Below are 20,652 nucleotides of genomic sequence, written 5' to 3'. Positions count from 1 at the left end.
AACAACAAAAAAAGGCTGAACAAACAAAAAAACAAAGTCCAAAGCCAAAAGAAAAATGACAGAAAAATAAATGCAATGTACAAGAGTATACTGTACTACTGAATATGCTCTGTGCTACTGCACTGTTGTGGCACAAAACACTTTTTGAGACAAAGTCATGTTCTGTCGCCCAGGGGAGTGCAGTGGCACAATCTCTGCTCACTGCCCCTTCACCTCCCGGGTTCAAGCAAGCCTCCAGAGTAGCTGGGATTACTATTTGTGTGCCATCACACCCGGCTCATTTTTGTATTTTTTAACAGAGAAGGGGTTTCACCATGGTGGCCAGGCTGGTCTGGAACTCCTGACCGCAGGTGATCCACCCATCTCAGCCTCCCAAAGTGCTGGGATTACAGGTGTGAGCCCCCGCGCCCGGCCATACATTGCATTTACACTCTCGTACAGAGTCGCAAATGGCACAGAGGAGAGCTAAATTCTTTACCGTAACAAGCTCCTGGAATCCCTAAGAAAAAGACACACAGCCCAACAGAAAAATAAAAAATGGGCAAAGAACACAGACAGGCGACATTCTAAATGGCCAATAATCAAATGAAAAGATGTTCATCACCAGCAGTCAAAGAGATTAGGATTAACGTGATGCAAAGGGCTGTTTCGCCTCAGATTGCCACAGACATAAAGCAATGGCACGCCTCAGGGCTGGCAAGAGGGCAGGCAAGCCTGCAGCCCGCTCGCCAGTGGGTGGACGGCAGGCTGGTCCCGCGTTTCTGAAGGGCATTTGGCAAAATGCAGCATAGTCTGGCCCACTGGCCTCTGCTAGGGACTGGCCCCCAGGAAACGCTCAGAGCCGTTCCAAGGATGCCTCAGGAAAGCTGTTCATCACAGCACTGTTTTAAAAACTTTGACGCAGCGTGCCAAAACGTTAATAGCCCATGTCTCTGGGAAGTGACCTTATTAATTAGATCATCTCCCGCAAAGTTTGGTAAGGCACGAGTATTTCTTTATGAGAAAAAAATTGTTTATTGAAAAAATTCACGAAGGCATTAAAACAATGCTTTCAAGGGTTTCCTGACCCCAAAAGTGGCCCTCCAGCTTCCCAGGCTGGTATGACCAGCACCACCCCTCTAAGGCAAATCTCTGACTTCGGTCCTATCAAATCTCCGACACTTTCTAGGCGAGGGCCGAACTCACAGATTCATCGTCCAGATCCGTGTGGATCAGGGCCCAGGGGGCTCACAGGAGCAGTGCGGTGTCCAGCATGCCATCTGCCCCTTCCACGAGTGGGCGCCGTGGGAGGATCCAGTGCGGTCTGCCCGTCCCCCGCCGCCCGAGGATGCTGAGCGCACCCGGGCCACCGCCGACCTCGGGCACATACCCCAGACCTTTCAAAAAACAAAAGTGGAAAGACTTTCAAGGTCACATGGCCAGTGCACAGCAGAAGCAGAAACAGCGGCGGCCTCCAGGTCCAGGGCAGTTCCTAGAAAACCGTTCCCTCCTCCGAACCTGGTGGCAGGTGTGTGTTCGAGGAGCCGCCGCTCCGGGCCTCCCCGGGCAGGCCGCGCGCCCACTCCCCGCCGCAAGCTCGAGTGGGGCAGCAGCGGGGACACGCGGAGTCCGCCCCCGACCCCAGCCCAAAGCTGTGCTCAGCCCGCTGCCCCGCGAGAACTTCGGGGAGGAACTCGACCCGCGGCCGCGGCCCCGAGCGCTTTCCCACGGCCACGCCCCTCGCGCCCAGAACTTCCCGGCGACCCCGCGCCCCCCGCGCGCCCCCTCGGCGCCAGCCCCGGAGGCGGCCGCGACGTGGGAGGCGGGCAGCTCCGAGCGGGGCCCGGCCCCAGCGCCTTCGCCCCGCACCCCCGCGGAGGGGGCCGCGTCCGAACCAAGCGGGCGGGTGGGGGCGTCCCCGGGGCGCGGGCGCGGCGGCAGGTGGGCGCGCTCTCGCGGGCGGGGGTCCGGCCGGGCCGCGCGCCTCCCCCGGAACTCGGCCGTGCCATTCCCATGATGCCCAGCCACGGGCACGGCTTCCGGAGCGCGGCCGCCGCCGCCGCCGCCGCCCGGTAGGTCGCGGGGAGGGGGCGGCCTGGGGGGGTCGCCCCGCCCCACGCCCCGCCCCTCCCTTGCCCTCCCTCGCTTCCCACAGTGCGGCCCTGGCGCGGGGCGGGGGCGGTGGCGGCGGCGGCGCGCGGGGAGGCGGGGAGCCTGGGGGCCCGGCCGGACGCCCCTGCGCCCCCTCCCCGCGCCCCGGCCGAGGGCGGAGCGCGCCGGCCCCGCAGCCTCCGACCCGCCCCCCGCCCGCCGCCTCCCCCGGGACGCGGGACGCGGGACGCGGGCGCAGGCGGGGTCGCGCGGCGGGCGGCGGGGGCCTGGCGGAGGTGAGCGGGCGCGGGGCCGAGGGTTTGGGAGGTCTGGGCGGCCGGGAGGCCGGGGACAGGAGAGCGGTGCAGGCCGCGGCGGGCGGGCGGGCGGGCGGGGATCGGCGCCGGGGCTGCTCCGTTCCCGGGCGGAGGTCCTGGCTCCGGCCTCCGAGCACCTCTCCGTCCGCGCGCCCCGCGCCCCTGGAGCCCCAGGTGAGGCGCAGGTGAGGCCCGTGGCAGGGGAGCCTGGGCCCGGCCCGGGGCGGCCGCTGCCCTCCGAGAATGGCCGCGGCCCGGCCGGCCCGGGGACTGCGGTTCACGCCCTGCGCCAGGCGGAGCTTCCGGGAGGGTGGCCGCTCTCCGGGGCCCCGAGCTCCAGAGTCCTCGGATCCCAGAGCCGTAACTCCGGGGCACAGACCTGCCTGGATGCCCGGCCTCTTCCCTGGGAGGCGTCCGCTCCCGCGGGGCGAGGTCCGGGTCGCCGAGCGTAGCGGCGGGGGTGATACGCGCGCCCCCGGGGAGGGGAGCGGCGGTGGGGGACCCTGCCCAGCCGGCAGGCCGTGAGCCGCCCGAGCCCGGGAGTCGGGGGAGGTCCGGCGGGGGCAGCCGGGAGGGGCTCACCTTGCCTGCAGTTCCCAAGCTCGGGAAATGGCGGTGCAGCTTTGCTGGGGGACGCCGGTTGTGAGGTTGTAAAATTGCAGCTTCTGCAAGGCTGGGAGCCGAGTTCCAGCCCACGCCCACTTCAGGGTGGCTGGCGCGGGCCCTCCTGCCGCCCCGCCTGCTCCGGTACCGGGGTTCCCCTCCCGGCCTGCCGACCCTGGCCCCCCTACCCTGGGGTAAAACCCCACCTGGGAGGCCAGAAGGCGAGCTGAGCTGCCTTTCGACCAACCGAGAAAGGTAGAGCATTTGGGGGCGTTTCTCACAGGTGTCAGACTGTTAGGATGAGGGCCCCAGTGTGGATGCTTTGATTCTCTCTGGCAGGTTGGGGTCCAGACCGAGAAGATGCCGGAGTGTTTTCTGCTGCTTCCTAAAATCTGACACCGTGTGGCTTTGGGGGGCAGGTGCTGGGTGTCCCCACGGCCACCCTCAAGACTTTATTCTGGGGCAGCAGCTTGACGAAGCCTGCGCCTCTGGCTGGGCCCAGACGTATCTCTAAGTACAGTTTAGGTGACTTAGACAGTCATGCTCTGTCGCCCTCGCTGGAGTGCAGTGGTGGGATCTCTGCCTCTCGGTTCAACCAATTCTCATGCCTCAGCCCCCCAGTAGCTGGGATTACAGGTGTGGGCTACCACACCTACCTAATTTATGTGTTTTTAGTAGAGATGGGATTTCACCATGTTGGCCAGGCTGGTCTTGAACTCCTGGCCTCGAGTGATCCATCTGCCTTGGCCTCCCAAAGTGCGAGGATTACAGGCCTGAACCACTGTCCCTGGCCCTAGGGGGCTTTTCGAGAATGACTCATATCGCATAATGTTTTAAAGCCACAGGCCGTCCTAGGGCGATCCCCTCTCAATTTTATTTATTTTTTTAAGATGGAGTCTCATTCTGTCTACCACGCTGGAGTGCAGTGGCTCAATCTCGGCTCACTGCAACCTCCGCTTCCTGGGTTCAAGCAATTCTCCTGGCTCAGCCTCCCAAGTAGTTGGGACTACAGGCGCGCACCAGCACACCTGGCTAATTTTTGTATTTTTAGTAGAAAAGGGGTTTCTCTATGTTGGTCAGGCTGGTCTCAAACTCCTGACCTCAGGTGATCTACCTGCCTCAGCCTCACAAAGTGCTGGGATTACAGGCGTCAGCCACTGTGCCTGGCCAGATTTTTTTTTTTCTCTTGGACTAGGTGATTTGACAATTTAGAAAACTGTTCCCTAGGAGTCCGGCCCTCTCTGCAATCAGGCAGAAGCTGTAAAGGAGGCTAGTGGAGAACAGAGTATTTCCCCAGAAAACTCCCCTCCCCCACCTTGCCATCTAGTGCAAAGACACTACCCGGGCCAGTTTTCTTAAAGTCATATTGCTGTTTAAGGAGTTAATATGGCCCAGTGCAGAGGCTTAGGCCTGTAATCCCAGCAGAGGCAGAGGGTGCAGTGAGCCAAGATCGTGCCATTACACTCCAGCCTGGGCAATAAGAGCAAAACTCCATCTTAAAAAAAAAAAAAAAAAGGAGTTAATAGTCTTGATTGAGACTTATCAGCCCAAAGAGAATGCACATGTTTTGTAATTTACGTCATTTTGCAGAGGCAATTTGAATAACAGCCTGCACTACGGCAGGCATGGGTCTGCTAGCCAGTGAAAGGGCCCCGCCCCATGGTTGGTCCCCAGTGCTCTGTGTCATTGGGAATCTCTCCAGAAGGTGACTTTGTGCCGGATGTCATGGGCAGCAGTGGGTAGACACTTCCCATCCCTGCCCCATCACCATCACCTCAGCAGCATCAGACTTTTTTCCAGGATAGTTGTACATTCCTTGTGCTTGAATGCGTTTGTCTTAATGCATTAAATTAAATGTATTTGCATTGTGGTTTTAAATGTCTTAGGGTAAGTTCTTTCAAAAGTTAATTTTGAGCCCTTAAGTTAATGATACTTCTTTCCAAAAAAATTATGTATGAACTGTAGCTTCAGCCTCTGATTAGATGCCTTCTCTTTGATTCTCGTAGTTAAAAGTCTGTTTAAAAAGCAGAGAGAAGGTGCCTCGGCGTGTAAGTGAAGGATGAAGACCTGACCCTGGGCATGTGGGAACACTGGCCGCCACTTCATCCCCGTCAATCTGGACTCAGAGAGTTTCAAGTAATAATTGTATTTTAGTTTCCCTTTTAGAGCACAAATTGGCACTAGCAAATGACTGGCTTCTGAATCTGCCTCGCCCCCTGCTTAATCGCCGGTTACCCTTCTCGGTCTCACCTGTGTCTAGGTGGCCAGCCTCACCTTTTTTTTTTTTTTTGAGATGGAGTCTCACTCCCTTGCCCAGGCTGGAGTACAATGGCACAATCTCGGCTCACTGCAACCTCCGCCTCCCAGGTTCACGCAATTCTCCTTCCTGCCTCAGCCCCCTGATTAGCTGGGATTACAGGGACCCTCCACCACACCTGACTAATTTTTGTATTTTTAGTAGAGATGGGGTTTTATGTTATTGGTCAGACTGGTCTCAAACTCCTGACCTCAGGTGATCTACCTGCTTCAGCCTCCCAAAGTGGGAATCTCCCCAGATTATAAGCATGAGCCCCTGCACCCAGCCGCAGCCTCACCTCTTTGAGAAAAGATGGCACGTAAACAGATGATTACGTGCTTGTCAGGAAGGAAGTGCCTGGTTAATCAGAGAAAGCTCCTGGTAGAGAAGAATCCACAACAGATGCAAAACACACGGGCTGGTTTTCTCCCACCACCAAGGTCCTGAGGGCGGCCACGGCCTCTGAGCCAAGGGGAGTTCTGGTCCATCAGCCTTGGGGGCTCGCTTGCATGGGAACTGCTTTGCACTCCAATTTTGGGGTAGGCAGGTGGGGGTCAGAGCAACGTGTTAAGAATGAATAGCTGTGTGATGTCCCAAAGTGACCGCCGTCCACCTGGAGTTCCTCCCTGCAGTGGCAATCCCCAGGCCTTTCGTGAGCAGGTCTTCAGAGTGTCCCAAGACCAGCCCAGCAGTTCTGCTGAGGCAGCCACCTTTGGTCTGAAATCTGGAAGCACGGGATGAAAAGGGGCATGCCATGGCGCTCAGGGTGACTTCTGTGCTGGTTAGCTGGGAAGAACGGTCCCATGAGACCGTCTGGCAAATGTACATCTGATGTTTAACACAAAGAGGGTTTAGTCAAAGCAACGATTCAAGATGTTTGGGGAAGTAATTTCCGAGTGGCTCACATCATAACTTTTTGTTCCAGGAGCTTGCTGGTTGGGTCAGGAGTGAATCTGCACACGCCACCCTGCTCATCCCGGATTTATAGCCATCTTTTTAACCTGCAAAGAAGCATTTGCAGACGTTCTCTCATGGGTAGCGCTTGCCAACCTTTGGAGGTAAATAAAGCCTCTCCCGTCTTACAGAGAAGCTGGACGCGCGGAGTGAGAAGGGAAGAGTGGGGAGGTGCTGCGTGTGCGCCCCGGGCGGCACCGTGGCGGGTGGTTGGAAACATTTTCTTACTGAATCTTCCCAGCAGCCCTGGGCTGGAGCGAGTAGATTGATCCTTTCCAGCTGAGGAACCCGAGGCCCCGGGAGCATGTGTCACTCACACAAGGACACCCAGCTAGCTGGACGTCGGGCGCTGGCCCACTCTCAACTCTGTGGGCCCGACACGCGGCTCCTCTGGGGCCTCTCCTACTGTTGGCTGGGGTAGCCAGCTGTTCTTTGCTGCATCACGCCCATGTGCTTTCTTTCCTCCCAGGATGTGAAGCCGGCAGAGAAATAAAGCGTTGCCCCTCTGCGCGTCCCTCCCCGCCTGCTAGAATGTTTCTCATGAACGCCCCTCCAGTGGTTGCTCTCCAGTCCAAATGGGAGGGCTTTGGCCCGCCAGGGAGCTTTAGGTTCCCCAGGTGCTTCTCGGAGGCTGACGAGGGCGAGGAGAGCGCGGCGGTGAGCGCCCGGGTGCAGATGCTCATCACCACGCTGCAGCGTGACGGGGCTGCTCTGGGCACCAGCGATGAACGTGCCGCGCAGAGGGGCCACAGGGCGGAGGGATGCCACGACGCCAGGCCGGCAGCCAGGCCCCCCGTGCACAAGGAGCCGCCCGCCTTGGCTGCCTGTGGCCTTGTGGCTGGCATTGACCCCATGGGGGAGGAGGCAGCTGCAGACTTTGGCCCATTGGTGCTAGATTCAGACAGCGATGATTCCGTGGACCGGGACATTGAGGAGGCCATCCAGGAGTACCTGAAAGCAAAGAGCGGTGCCCCACAGCCCGGGGCCGGCGGGGTGCAGCCAGGCGCAGCCCAGCAGCCTTCCAGGGCCTCAGGTGGAAGCAGTAGATGTAAGCCAGAACCGGCTCATGGCAGTGCCCCAACTGCCCTGGGTCCCCCAAAACTTGCGCCTGGCTCAGGCGGTGGCCCTGGCATCCAGGGGGCATCCAGCCAGGACCAGGGCTCCGCCTCCCCGGTCAGCGTGAGCAGTGATGACTCCTTTGAGCAAAGCATCAGGGCAGAAATAGAACAGTTTCTAAACGAGAAGAGACAGCATGAGACCCAAAAATGTGACGGGTCAGCGGACAAGAAACCTGACCCCAACGAAAATTTGGCGGCCAAGTCACTCTTGAAATCCCACCAAGAGCCGGCCGCGAGGGGGGTGCATCGGCAGGGTCTGATGGGCACCCAGAAGGAGTTCACCTTCCGCAGACCTCCGCGGTTAGCAAAGATGAACATGCAGCCCAGAAACCTCAGGTCCACGGTCACAACCACGCAGGAAAACGAAGGCAGCGCAAAGCCAGCAGCCCCCGGCCGCCCTTCAGAAGCAGCACAGAATCAAAGCGGGACCAAGAGGAGCGCCAGCGCCGCAAGGAGGGGAGGGCGAGTCCTGAGCGCGGCACAGGCGCCCGAGGTGTCTGACTCCAGCAGCGACGACGGCATCGAGGAGGCCATCCAGCTGTACCAGCTGCAGAAAACACGCAAGGAGGCGGACGGGGACCCGTCCCAGAGGGCCCAGCCCCACGAGGAGAGGCAGCCTGACCCTCCGGCACACAGCACAAGCAGTGCCACGAAAAGTGCCTTGCCCGAGACCCACAGGAAAACACCCGGCAAGAAGAAGCCAGTGGCCGCCAAGACCACAGACCCTGGCCCCGGGGGCCTGGACACTGACCGCTTCCCCAGGCTCCCGAAGGAAACCAAAGCTCCGCCTCCTGTGAGCCCGGCTTCCAGGAGCGAGTTTGTGGAACGGTCCTTGTGCCGGGCAGACACGTCCGCTGAGCTGATGTGCGCGGAAGCGATCCTGGACATTTCCAAGACGATCCTGCCGGCCCCCGTGAAGGGCAGCGACGGGTCCCTGTCCGCGAGCCCACTCTTCCACTCCGCCAACGTGCCTTCCCGCTCCAACGGTGACAGTAGCTCCGTGGACAGCGACGACAGCATCGAGCAGGAAATCCGGACGTTTTTGGCCCTCAAGGCACAGTCAGGGAGTTTGCTGGCCAGAGGTGAGAGCTGCCCACAGGCTGCCCAGGGCCCACTTTTGCCGCCTGGCCCCAACAGCCAGACCAGCATCCCCAAGGTCCCTCTCTCTAAAACACCGGACTCATTGCTGGGCTGCAAAAGGAAGCGTAGAGGCGGCGGCCACGTGAGGCCATCCGTGCCCAAGAAAACACGGGAGGTGGTGAAAGACGGGGGCCGGGATGCCGACCACAGCCAGGGGAGAGCCGAGCCCGGCCATGAGGGGCGGGACCTGCCCGTCCAGGGCAAAGCCAGCGAGGCCCCCGGAGGGGAGGCCGCCGCTCGCCTGTCACAGGGCCAGGGGAAGACAGACGAGGCCAGGCACCTGGACGAGAAGGAGAGCTCCGACGACAAAAGCAGCTCTCTGGACAGTGACGAGGACCTGGACACGGCCATCAAGGACTTGTTAAGGTCCAAGCGGAAGCTGAAGAAGCGGTGCAGGGAGCCCAGGGCAGCCTGCAGGAAGAAGGTCAGGTTCAGCACCGCGCAGACGCACTTCTTGGAGCAGCTGGGCGGGCTCCGGAGAGACCGGGAGGACAGGAGGCCACCGGTGCTCAAGAGCTGCCTCTCCAAGTCCAAGAGAGATGGCGGCGAGGGCTCCGGGAAGAAATCCCCCAGCGTCTTCGGTGGCTCCGCAGAGAGGATGAAGCAGGAGTGTGCCGGGAACCAGGACACGGCCCCTGCCTTCCGGGTGCGGAGACCGGTGTCTGCCTCCACCTGCGCCTCTGCCTCCGAAGGGAACCCATTCCCCAGGGAGTCCCAGGGCTCAGCTCCCAGCCCAGGCTCCCTGTCTGATGACAGCAGTTCAGTGGACAGCGATGATAGCATTGAACTGGAGATTCGGAAGTTCTTGGCGGAAAAGGCCAAGGAGTCGGTGAGCAGTTCAGAAGTTCAGTCAGAGGGCCCAGCTGCCCTCGGGACAGGGGGCCCAGCCAGGCCAGAGGTGCTGGGCAGGAAGGAGCCCGCCCTGCCGCCTGGCATGTGTACCCGGAGCCAGAGGGCCAGGGGGGCCCCACAGCCGGCAGAAGGGTCTCGAGGCACAGAGAGCTTAGGAGCGCAGGGTGCAGCTGGTCTGTTCAGTCAGGGCGGGAAGGGGCTCCCTGCTGCTCCCGGCCGAGGGGATCCGGCACTGCCCAGGAGCACCAGCATCTCTGCCAAGGGGCTGTCACTGAGCAGGAAAAATGTTTACATTCACAGAGACCAGAGCCCACAAGGGACAGAGCCTGCTGCCAAAAGTGCTTTTGGTCAGCTGCCTAGCTGTGCCACAGCGGGCACTGAGGCAGCAGGTGCCCGGGGGACCTTTCACATGGGCTACGGGAGCCGGGGCTTCCTGACCCCCAGCCCGGGAGCTGAGAGGGACGCTCGAGCCCAGGCTGACCGCACCCTGCCCTGGAGCGACTTTGCCCACCAGAGTCAGCTGCCCAGCCCTTGGGCGCTGCGCTCTGAAGGTAGAGATACGGCATGGAGTGGGGGTGTTGGGATCGAGAGAGAGAAGGGGTCCGAGGGCCCCGCCCGGGGCCTGCCCACCCTGCCCCTTGCCGGCTTTTCCCCGCTGCTGTCCACCCAGCTCTTCCACTTTGGAAAGGGCGTCTCCTGGGGGGGCAGACAGGCCGGCCTCTTTAGCCCCCACTTGGGGCTGCCTCTGCAGGGCCCGTCCTTCTCAGCCTTCAGGGAGGCCCAGGCCGGGCCCAGCCCTGTCTTTGGACGCCCACACCTGCTGGCGAAGAAGGACGGCGGGTCCTGGCCAAGCAGGAAGGCGCAGCCGGGGCTGAGTTTGCATGACAGGAGGAGCTCGGGCTCGGAGGAAAGTGTTTTGGACCTGAGGTATAGACGGAGGGTCATGGATAGGGACGACCAGGACCAGGACGCCTTGGGCAGTGATGCCAGTGACTTCAGCGACACCTCCGGGGAGGACAGTGGCGGCAGCTCAGTGGTGAAGGTGTAAGCCCTCCAGCTGTGGTTCCGTCCTGGGGTCCGTGCGTTCGTGGAAAGCCGCATGGCCGTGCGCGTGTCGTGCGTGTGTGTGATGGTCTGTGGTTGCCGGGAGGGGAGCAGGAGGCTGTTATGCATACCCCCGTATATACGTACGCCAACGCGAAACGATGCTTTTATTTAACAGACGTGTTCTGGTAAATATGATTTTTGTAGCTTTTTGTAAATTATTTAAAGTGATGTAAAAAATATTTTTGGAAAATCCTGTCGTTCAATTTTGTAGGGTGTTCCTAACTGCAGTTTTCTGTGTTCGCATACAAGTCTTAGATTAGAAAACACTGGGTTCTTACCGTCACAGCCAGGTTCACAGAGACTCTGATGCTTTTTGTCGGTGGCTGGTGAGAATGTCCGGCGGTGGCTGCCGTGGTAGCCCGAGGGAGGCCGAGCTGCTCTCCTGGGAGTCGCTCAGATTAGCCCCAAGGTGTCCGTCGGGAAGCTCCCGGGACGGCACTTTTTATACAGAGGACACCAACCCTCACCGGGCCCCCGGTCCTTGGAGGCCAGAACACATCTGAAAACTGTAGTCACAGCCGTCGGTTGGAAAAAAGTTTTGAAGCACAATGGCCATCGAGCCCGTGACCGCCCCCGTTGCATGTGAAATCCACGCAGATGTCAGCGGCAGGGACTCTGCAGCCCAGCCCTGGGCCTGGGTGGGTTCGTGTCCAATCTTGTTCAATCACTAGATGATTCTAACATCTAAATAAACCTCGTTTTGTATGGAGTTTCTGTTCTTTCTTAATCATGGTTCTAAAAGATAACATGTGCATTTAAAATTTCCTTTTCTCTGGCTGGGTGCGGTGGCTTACGCCTGTAATCCCAGCACTTTGGGAGGCTGATGCGGGCGGATCACCTGAGGTCAGGAGTTCGAGACCAGCCTGGCCAACGTGACAAAACCTTGTCTCTACTAAAAATACAAAAATTAGCCAGGCGTGGTGGCGGGTGCCTGTAATTCCAGCTACTCGGGAGGCTGACGCAGGAGAATCACTTGAACCCAGAAGACAAAGTTTGCAGTGAGCTGAGATCTTGCCACTGCACTCCAGCCTGGGTGACAAGAGTGAAACTCAAAAAAAAAAAATAGATTTCCTTTTCTTACATTTGTCAGTAAGGCTGCCTAGAACTTTGGTCCGCAGAAACCTAGGACGGAGATGACGTGCAAAGCCCAATCCTGGGGATAAGCGTTTTCCACACCCGCCCCCCAGAAACAGGAGCCCAGTCAGAGATGTGCCCAGATGCCAAGGCCAGCCCTTGGGATGGCTTTCTGTGAGCCGCCTCCCAGGGCAGAATGCGCAGGGCCCTCTCCTGCACCGTGCCATGGTTAAAGGCGGTGGTCTCGGCCTCAGTGTTGGCGCCCTGCGACGTTGCCCTGGTGTCCTGTGCCTTCTGCTCTGAGGCCACCAAAGTGCCTCTGGCTACTGCAGAGACGGAAGCAGTGCTGGGCACTGATGGGCCATGATGTTTACGCTGTAATTGTCCAGCAAACTTTGGTCAGCCACTGGAGGGTCCCAGGTCAGCCTCGCGGCTTAGCTGCCGTGCAGGGTTTACTTTGTAGCTGAATCTCGCTGAATTCTAACATGCGAGCGACTTGTCTACGCACTGTGCATCCCGGGGTTCTAGCAAGAACTCACTTCTGCGTCCAAATGCAGGCATGTGCCGCCTTCCGTCCACGGTCAACATCTGCTGGGTCAGAAGCTGTGATGAGGGGCCCTGTGGTCTCTGTTCCCATCCAGGCCGGTCCTGTGTGTTTGGTCTTTGTTGTGCCATATTGCTTCACTTAAGTGCTTCCAGGAGGAACAGCTCCACGTTATCCATGCTCTACTTTTATTTATATTTCTTTTTTTTTTTTTTTTGTCACAGCCTCGCTCTGTCACCCAGGCTGGAGTGCAGTGGCACACTCTTGGCTCACTGCAACCTCTGATTCCCAAGGTTCAAGCAATCCTCCTGCCTCAGCCTCCCAAATAGCTGGGATTACAGGCATGCGTCACCACACCCAGCTAATTTTTGTATTTTTAGTAGAGACGGGGTTTTCTCATGTTAGCCAGGCTCATCTTGAACTCCTAACCTCAAGTGATCCGCTCGCCTCCGCCTCCCAAAGCACTGGGATTACAGGCGTGAGCCACCACACCCAGCCTTATGTATATTTCTAAACAGTGCACTTAACCCTCAAAAAATCAGCTTGTTGTGTTGATGAGAGCTGTTTTTCATAAATCGGGCACTACCCGTGAAATCAGCTTATGCAGTGTGTCTTCTGCAGAGATGGAAAGCGGAGTCTGCCTGTGGTGGGTGTCGGCTGGAAGCCCCATTGTCCTGGGCCTGCCCAGGGAGGAGCCACAGCTGCAGGGCACGGAGCTCTGAGCCTGTCCCACTCTTGCCCCCATGCCCATCCCTTAGCTCTTGCCCAAGCCCAGGACCCTTTACACCTTCCCTCATGTTGCCATGTCCTCTGCCAATGCTCCACATAGCAGGGCAGGTCACAGCTGCTGCTGCCTCAGAAGGACCTCCCGAGCTTCAGGGACACGGCATCCATAACACACGGTCACCGTCTAGTTCACGTGTTCCGTCTGCACGTGTGTGTGGAGCATCCCCTATCCATGTGCAGAGCAGTTGGCAACTGGCCTACGGTCACGGTGTGTTAATCACTAAGAGCCTCCCGGGAACCTGCATTTCTCTACGGAACATTCTGGTCCATTTTCAGTTTTTGTAAGGAGGCGCCGTGTCGTCGCTGGGGTCACCCCGGTGGGGCGGACTACTTAGGATGTCCCAGTTCAGAACTCGTTACTGATGCCCCTGGGGTCAGGCTCTGCTGTGACAAGCAGTGGCTTAAACCCTGACCACACGGCCCTCCTGATGGGGTTCAAACAGATGACCCACAAGAGGCCTCCCTGGAGCACTGGGGGCTCCCTCCAACCTGTGTTCTGCTGATGGCAGCTGCCCTCGAAGCTCCTCTTGTCCTGCTTTCAGGAGTCACTGGGACCTTCAGACTCAGCTAAAGATGCATCCGTTTGCGCCTTCCTTCTTTTCACAAACCGGAATTGCCCATGGGCCGCGTGGCCTGAAAGGTTTGCGGCTTCACCCCTACACTGTCCTGTTTGTTTGAGAGAAGAGGCCAAGATCCAAAGTTCGTCTGCACCTGCCAATGGCTTTTCCTGTGTGGGCAGGGCTGCAGTCGGGGGCAGATAGGAGCTGCCCGGGAGGGATACCCGCCCCTGTGTTTGTAGTCTGTCTCCCAGCACCTCCGCGGATTTGGGTGTGATGACGTGACTGCATCCCATGCATACAGGCCTGGAGCCACTGTGGCAGTAAGTAGATGTGTGCCCTCCCTGCAGAAGGAGTCTCGGGTGGACTAAATCAAGCGAAATCAAGCTCTTTGCAAGTCTGTGATTATTAAGACCTAGAGGTGAGTCACATGCAACAGCCCTTCTCTCTTCCCAGGGCAGGGCCAGGGTCCATTTCATCTAATGCAAAGGATTGGGAGAGGCCGGGTTTTAAGGCTCCTTGTCCTCCGGGGTGGGTCACCTGACATCCATCAGTGTCTCTGCAGTCCTACCGGAATAGAAGTGGGGATGGGAAAGGCTCTGGTGGTTAGTGTCTGATATTCTTCACCCACGTCCCCATATGAGGGGAGACGCTTTCTTCAGGGAAGAGTCCCCCTTGTTTTCTCTGTCACTCAGAATCTGAAGGTTCAGACAGCAGGTTTTCCCAGCTTGAGATATATTTGCTTAGGAAAATCAGGCGGTACATTTAATTTTTAGCACCTTATCTGCTCATAGAACATGGAAAAGGCATTGCCCCCTGGATCCCCCCTCCCTTTAATGAAAAGATCTGTTTAAAGCGGGGTGGTGAACAGCACGGAATCCACAGTCCATATCCACAAGTCACAACCAGGTTTATTCCAAGGCATAGCTGCTGGGGAGGGTGGGGGACACATCACTTTATTTGCAAAATCTTTGAGCCTTCTGGTATTTTATGTACTAAATGTAGGAAATTTTTTTTCATTGTCAAGATATTTTACTCTGTAGTAGAAACCACTCTAATATTGACTGTCATTGAAAGATAAAGGGTTACTGATGAAAAATACAGAAACATAATTGAAAATGTACATTCGAGAAGTGGCTGCTTTCAGACCAACCCAGCAGCAACATTCAGCGATGAGTCAAGTGACGTGAAACTTAGTTTTCTTTTGTTTTTTTTTTTGGAGACAGGGTCTCACTCTGTCGCCCAGGCTGGAGTGCACTAGAGCAGTCTTGTTGGCTCACTGCAGCCTCCACTTCCCGAGTTCAAGCAATTCTCCTGCCTCAGCCTCCCAAGTAGCTGGGATTGCTGGTGCACACCACCGTTCCCGGCTAATGTTTGTATTTTTAGCAGACATGGGTTTTGCCACGTTGGCTGGGATGGTCTTAAACGTGTGGCCTCAGGTGATCCGCCTGCCTCAGCCCCCAAAAGTACTGGGATTACAGGTGTGAGCCACCGTGCCCGCCTCCCCTTTTAATTTCTGTGTGGAATAAAAAGGCTAAACGAAGCGAAGACCGCTCCATGGAGTGAAGAGAGAGGGTTTCAGAAATGGCCGTGTCCTTTTTTATTCAAATATCTCTGCAAATTGATGTGTTAGCCCGTGTTTCCTGTAATTCTGAGATTTTGAAAGAACACCCTACGAAGGTCAGGAGAAGGGCGGGTGTCCTTTTCATTTTGCAACCGCCCGTTCTGGACGCTTGAATCCCAAACAGAAAACACACCCGTTTAGCATTTAGTGGGATCAGTGGACTTGTGTTTCTCAGCAAGATTTCAGTTTGGGAATCTGTTCCAAAGATGATGGTCTCCAGATCTGTGATTCCAGGAGTTCCTGTATGACTCGCAAACACGTAGTAGGTTAGGACTGAATCTGCGGCTCTGGCGCCGATGGCCTCATGCCTCCAGGATGTCCCCAAGGTGGGCTTGACGGAGGCCTGCTCACAGCACTTCCTTGAGGTTCTGTTTCCCATCTGAGAGGGAGGCACAGTGGTGAGACCTGCCCCAGGGGTGAGGACTGGGCAGGGTGATGGTGCCAAAACCCTTAGAACCCGTTGAGATGCCAAGAAACAAAGCGGCAGGCACACGCCCAGACCTGGGCATGGGAAACAGGCACGTTCACAATTCGGAAGTATTGGGGTTTTCCAGCTTTCCAGGCGCTTACTCTATTTGGAATAAACGAATGGAGTCTAACTTTGCATCAGCTCATTAGCAGCTGTACAGAAACAACATTTTATTAGACATGACCAATTAAAGCACTCAGCGCCCACCTTAGGTGCCAGAATGGCACCCTTGAAGCCCACGGGAGGGAGGCACCTGTTGCTGCTGGCTGATACTCCCTGTCTGGGCTCCAGTGGTGCCTCCGCCTAGAATTGGGGGTGTTACCGAGTTCAGTGGTTTCATCAGGTGTGACTTTGCCTGGATGAAGCGGTCTGGCTATAGCAGTGCAAGTGTTCAGCAGTTCTGGGCTGGCGGGGAAAGAAACCCAATCATTTGATGGCTTTATCTTACCCTGGGGTTGCTAACCTGCTTTTCAAAATCATCTGTGGTGGAAGGAATGCATTATTTTATTATTTTTCTGAGACAGAATCTTGCTCTGTCACCCAAGCTGGAGTGCAGTGGCATGATCTCGGCTCACTGCAACCTCTGCCTCCCAAGTTCAAGCAATTCTCCTGCCTCAGCCTCCCAAGTAGCTGGAACTACAGGCAGGCACCACCACGCTTGGCTAATTTTTATATTTTTAGTAGAGACAGTTTTTCGCCATGTTGACCAGGCTCCTGACCTCAAGTGATCTGCCCGCCTCAGCCTCCAAAGTGCTGGGATTACAGGTGTGAGCCACCGTGCGTGGCCAGGAATGCATTCTTTTCAGCGTGTTGAGAAACCTGATTGATAAGGCATACTTTTTTTATTTCAATAGAAGCTAAACACAGATAGGTTACTGGTATTCTGGTTTTTTTAGCCAGTGACTGCAAAAACATTTTCTGTTTGATGCCTGGAGTCTCTGCTGGTTTTCTAGCTCAGAAGAAAGATATTGTATAAATCCTGGCTTCAGGGCCAATTCCGTATATTTTTTAATTAAATATGTTGATTTTTTCTGGAAAGCATTTTCATCCCAAATTGGACCTTAACACTGCTGCCAAAATGTTTACTTATGTGTATTAACACGTCGTTTATATGAAGAAATAAGCATTCATGACATTTCACTTCTTCCCTAACTTGTGAGTAGAATCCCCGCAGATAGGAATCTCCATAAACAAGATATCATTGATGCCATGTAAGAGGGGTTTCTTCTTTCTAGTTTCAGCACTTTCTAACTTTCCTGTAAGAACAAATCTTGCTCTCACAGAGGAAAAAAAAAATCCATGTCATAGACAAAATGTTTTTATGCATGTCATAGACGTAATGTTTTTATTGGAGACCTTGTAACTCATAGTAAATGTGGATTTATGACAACACAAAGATAAAAATCCACCTGGTGTAGCTATCACCCCACCTTAGCAAAATACAAGTAATTCCCTGCCTGCTTCTTTTACTTTTTATTGAAATTTAAACATAGAGAACACCCATGTCTGCATCAGACCCTTCAACAATGAAGGGCGTTCCCCAACCTTGTCTCATCCCCTGCCCTGCCCTGCCCCTTGCTTGTGGCTGGAGGAGTTTCACCTGCAACCCCGTGTTCCCCGAGTCATCTCAGACGGTAACCCCTCCTGCCTGTTCCGCCTCGACTTCGCTGCCGAGGCGTCTGCTCCTCGTCCTGCCCAGCGTCCTTGCCCACACTTCAGTGGGGCATTGCGTGTCCTCGTGGGAACCCTGAGGTGCTGGTGCGGATCTCAGCCAGGGTGCTGGGTGCCTCAGGACAGGAGGTGCGCTCCGTAACTGGTCTTGTGCGTAACAATGGCTCCCAAATAAAGACCCGGGCGGAGTTAGCCATCAGCACTCCTGGTGCTCAGGCCAGGATTCCACCCTGGGATGCCCACAGCCCCACTCCACCGTGACAAATGTCAGACGAGACGGGAGCTCAGGATGTGACAACGTTTTTAATGCAAAGTCAGCTGTGAGCATCTTTCCCGTGTACTTACGAGACGTGAGACAGCAGGACTTCACAGCCCCGTTTGCATATTTTTCTACTCTGCGGACAAACGAATGATATTTTCAGGGAAGACAGTGCAGTCTGTGCCGTCACAATTGGGTGCATGGGGGACAATGATTTTCTGGAGGCCCCTGGGGTCAGAGGACCCTAAAGGGGGTTTCCAGCCCCTCAATCGCAGATGGACGGCCTGCTGCTGTTGTAACTGGGGTGGAAGTTGAGCCGGTCACAGGGAGTGATGTAGTTATCGGGGCCAGTCACGATGCTCTTCTCCATGTAAACATTGAAAGTGTTGTTCCGGAACATTCCACCCGCTGCAAGTTGTTGGGAAAATTTATTTGAATTTGGATAAAACACTTTCTAGAAGAGATAAAGGAACACGAATTAATGATGCATAATACTCTTAGCAATCCGTTGGATATTTTTGGAAGAAAAATAAGAATTCATAAGAAAATGCAGAGAAGCCAGAGGGGACAGTTTTTAGCCTCTTCTTTGAGGCTGCCCGCCCCGTGCCCGCTCCACACACACCCAGTCTTGTTTCTCATTTACGGGCACCCTAACCCAGACCACCCTAAGCCATGCCCGATGTCTGGCACTTGCTGTTAACACTGTCCCCTGCACTATTCTAGGGGTAGAAGGATGAGCTTTGGGGCCACCTGTGTGGCACCTCCACCTCCAGATGTGCTGTGAGCATCGCCGTGGGGTCAGGCCTGGAGTCGCCCCAGGTCTGCTTTTCCTCACTGCGCTACTCTGGGAAAGCTGCCAGCCCTCTCTGAACTTCAGTTTTCTCTTCTATGGAATAGAAATGATACCCACGTCAGAGGGTTTCAACCTTAAGTGTGAATCAGAACCATCTGTAAAGCTTTAAAGAAGACACCACCGCCCATACCCCGCCAGCGCAGTGATCTGGGGGGGCTGCCCTATCGAGGTTGAGAAGGAGCATGGTGAGGCCACCCACATGGGTGGGCGCCCCTGGTAGGAGTTATTCTACCAAGACAGCATCATTAGGTGACCTTGGCATTCGTGATGCCAGTGGCCTGGACCTCTGCCAAAATTTTACCCTTTACGGGTGACCTGGGTGATCCTGTCACACATCACCTGATGTCTCATCTTCTCAGCATGAAGCCAGTGAAAAGAGAAAACCTTTTGTTTTTGAGAAGTTTTAGATCTACAGAAAAATTGAGCAGAAAGTACAGAGAGTTCCCAACCGACCTCCCTTGGCACGGGCAGCCCCTGGTGATTACAATGTTGCCCTCGCCACACGCTTGCTACAGTGGAGCCGGTGTTGACACTTTCCTAGTAACTAAGTCCACATTCTGCCGGGGACAAACATCATGACCTGAATCCACCCCTGCAGTACCAAGGAGAGGAATTCCCTTCAGTGCACTTTTTTTTTTTTTTAAAAAAAGAAAAAAATGGAATTCCATTAAAAAAAAAAAGTGCACTGAAGGGAATTCCTTTCCTTGGTACTGCAGGGGTGTAGTACCAAGGGGTGTGGTACCAATTTGCTCTTCTCACCCAGGCTGGCATGCAACAGTGCTACCTCGGCTCACTGTAACCTCCGCCTCTGCGTTCAAGCGATTCTCCTGCCTCAGCCTCCCGAGTGGCTGGGATTACAGGCGCCCACCACTATGCCCAGCTAATTTTTGTATTTTTAGTAGAGATGGGGTTTCATCATGTTGGCCAGGCTGGTCTTGAACTCCTGACCTCAGGTGATCCTGGGATCACAGGCATAAGCCACTGTGCCCGGCCCTTCAGTGCACTTTTTATTTTTTTATTTATTTATTTTTTATTTTTTATTTTTTTTTTTTGAGACAGAGTTTCGCTCTTGTTACCCAGGCTGGAGTGCAATGGTGCGATCTCAGCTCACCACAACCTCCGCCTCCTGGGTTCAGGCAATTCTCCTGCCTCAGCCTCCTGAGTACCTGGGATTACAGGCACGTGCCACCATGCCCAGCTAATTTTTTTTGTAGTTTTAGTAGAGATGGGTTTTCACCGTGTTGACCAGGATGGTCTCGATCTCTTGACCTTGTGATCCACCCGCCTCGGCCTCCCAAAGTGCTGGGATTACAGGCGTGAGCCACCGCGCCCGGCTCAGTGCACTTTTTAATGCAAGCATTTGTCTTCTGTTCCCACATGGGAGGTAAACAGCTTCTCTGGCATCCACCCTTGGTCACGAAACTGGAACACAGACTCCAGATGCAGCAGGTGGATAAGAAGCAGGAAGACCTCCCTTGAAACCTGTCAGGAGTCCCTCATGCCTCCTATGCCATCGCCTGGCCATGTCAGTGACATGAAGGCTCCTACCGTTTATAATAGGGACATGTTTTCAATGGCCTTTTATAAAACCTAAAACATTTGGAACCATATGAGTGAGTGTGCTGGTCCTGTTTGTTTTTGGTGACAGGGTCTGGCTCTGTCTCCCAGAGTGGAATGCAACGGCACAATCACGGCTCACTGCGGCCTCAACCTCCTGGGCTCAAGCAATCCTCCCACCTCAGCCTCCTGAATAGCTGGGACTACAGGCGCATGCCACCACACCCAGCTGATTATTTTATTTTTGTAGGGATGGGGTCTCACTACGTTGCCCAGGCTGGTCTTGAACTCCTAGCCTCAAGTGATCCTCTCATCTCAGCCTCCCAAAGTGCTGGGATTACAGGTGTGAAGCACCCTGCCCAGCTGTGTCTGGTCTTTTTCATAGAAATACCTGATCTCCAGGGAAAACTCAGGGTCATTTGACTCTGGGAGGGTGATTCTCAAATGCTCCAGTAGTGTTAGATAAGTAATCTCCTTCTCACAAGAGCTCAGTCATTCACACAACACAACTAAATAAGCATTCACCAGACCTTTCAACGATGAATGTTTTGACAAAGAAAAAACGCCCCACAACATTCTCACCCCAAAATGGCTGTCCCAGTGTCCCAGGTCCCTCTGTCCATTCATCTGGACCTGCGGGAGGCTTGTTGCGGGGAGGTTCTAGGAGGGCCTGAGGTCAAGCTCAAAAGGCGTTCGGCTTCCCCAAAGGCACACAGGCTCCTGTGCCCACCAATGCGCCTTGCCTGCCCACAGGCTATGCCATCAGCCTGTACTGCCTCTTTTTTTTTTTTTTTTTTTTTG

The 20,652-nt window shown here is 55.5% G+C and overlaps 3 protein-coding genes across 7 annotated transcripts in view; 1 reads left to right on the top strand and 2 right to left on the bottom strand.

Annotated features, from left to right (window-relative positions):
- The window catches only part of LOC116539208, a 61,041-nt gene extending 57,779 nt beyond the window's left edge, over positions 1-3,262 (bottom strand). For both annotated transcript variants that reach the window (XR_004263950.1, XM_032261937.1), the window contains exon 1: positions 2,970-3,262. Coding sequence is in view for 1 of the 2 variants with exons in the window: in XM_032261937.1 (XP_032117828.1) it covers positions 2,970-3,254 (285 nt within the window). In the remaining variant the exon portion in view is untranslated. The remainder of the gene's footprint in view (positions 1-2,969) is intronic.
- On the top strand, positions 1,963-11,165 carry PPP1R26 (protein phosphatase 1 regulatory subunit 26). Of its 3 annotated transcripts, none has more exons than XM_032261936.1 (3): positions 1,963-2,051; positions 6,212-6,344; positions 6,710-11,165. In XM_032261936.1, exon 3 carries the CDS (start codon positions 6,772-6,774, stop codon positions 10,396-10,398), a length of 3,627 nt encoding a protein of 1,208 aa, XP_032117827.1. In that variant the 5' UTR covers positions 1,963-2,051; positions 6,212-6,344; positions 6,710-6,771; the 3' UTR covers positions 10,399-11,165. The 3 variants fall into 3 exon arrangements, with proteins under 3 accessions (XP_032117827.1, XP_032117826.1, XP_032117825.1); XM_032261935.1 differs by lacking the exon at positions 1,963-2,051 and adding an exon at positions 4,447-5,126; XM_032261934.1 differs by lacking the exon at positions 1,963-2,051 and having other exon boundaries at positions 5,508-6,344.
- Positions 11,166-17,466: 6,301 nt separating this feature from the next.
- Positions 17,467-20,652, bottom strand: part of CUNH9orf116 (chromosome unknown C9orf116 homolog) — a 5,495-nt gene continuing 2,309 nt past the window's right edge. Inside the window, exon 3 of one of the 2 annotated variants that reach the window (XM_032261933.1) lies at positions 17,467-17,849. In XM_032261933.1, the coding sequence (XP_032117824.1) occupies positions 17,793-17,849 (57 nt within the window). In that variant the 3' untranslated portion in view covers positions 17,467-17,792. Of the gene's footprint in view, positions 17,896-20,652 lie in introns of both variants that reach the window. The other variant, XM_032261932.1, reaches the window with a different exon arrangement.

This window comes from Sapajus apella, unplaced genomic scaffold (genome assembly GCF_009761245.1).
Source record: "Sapajus apella isolate SASKATOON/1434 unplaced genomic scaffold, GSC_monkey_1.0 scaffold126, whole genome shotgun sequence".
NCBI lineage: Eukaryota > Metazoa > Chordata > Mammalia > Primates > Cebidae > Sapajus > Sapajus apella.
Note: the sequence above shows the minus strand (reverse complement) of the source record. Positions and strands in the feature narration are given on the sequence as shown.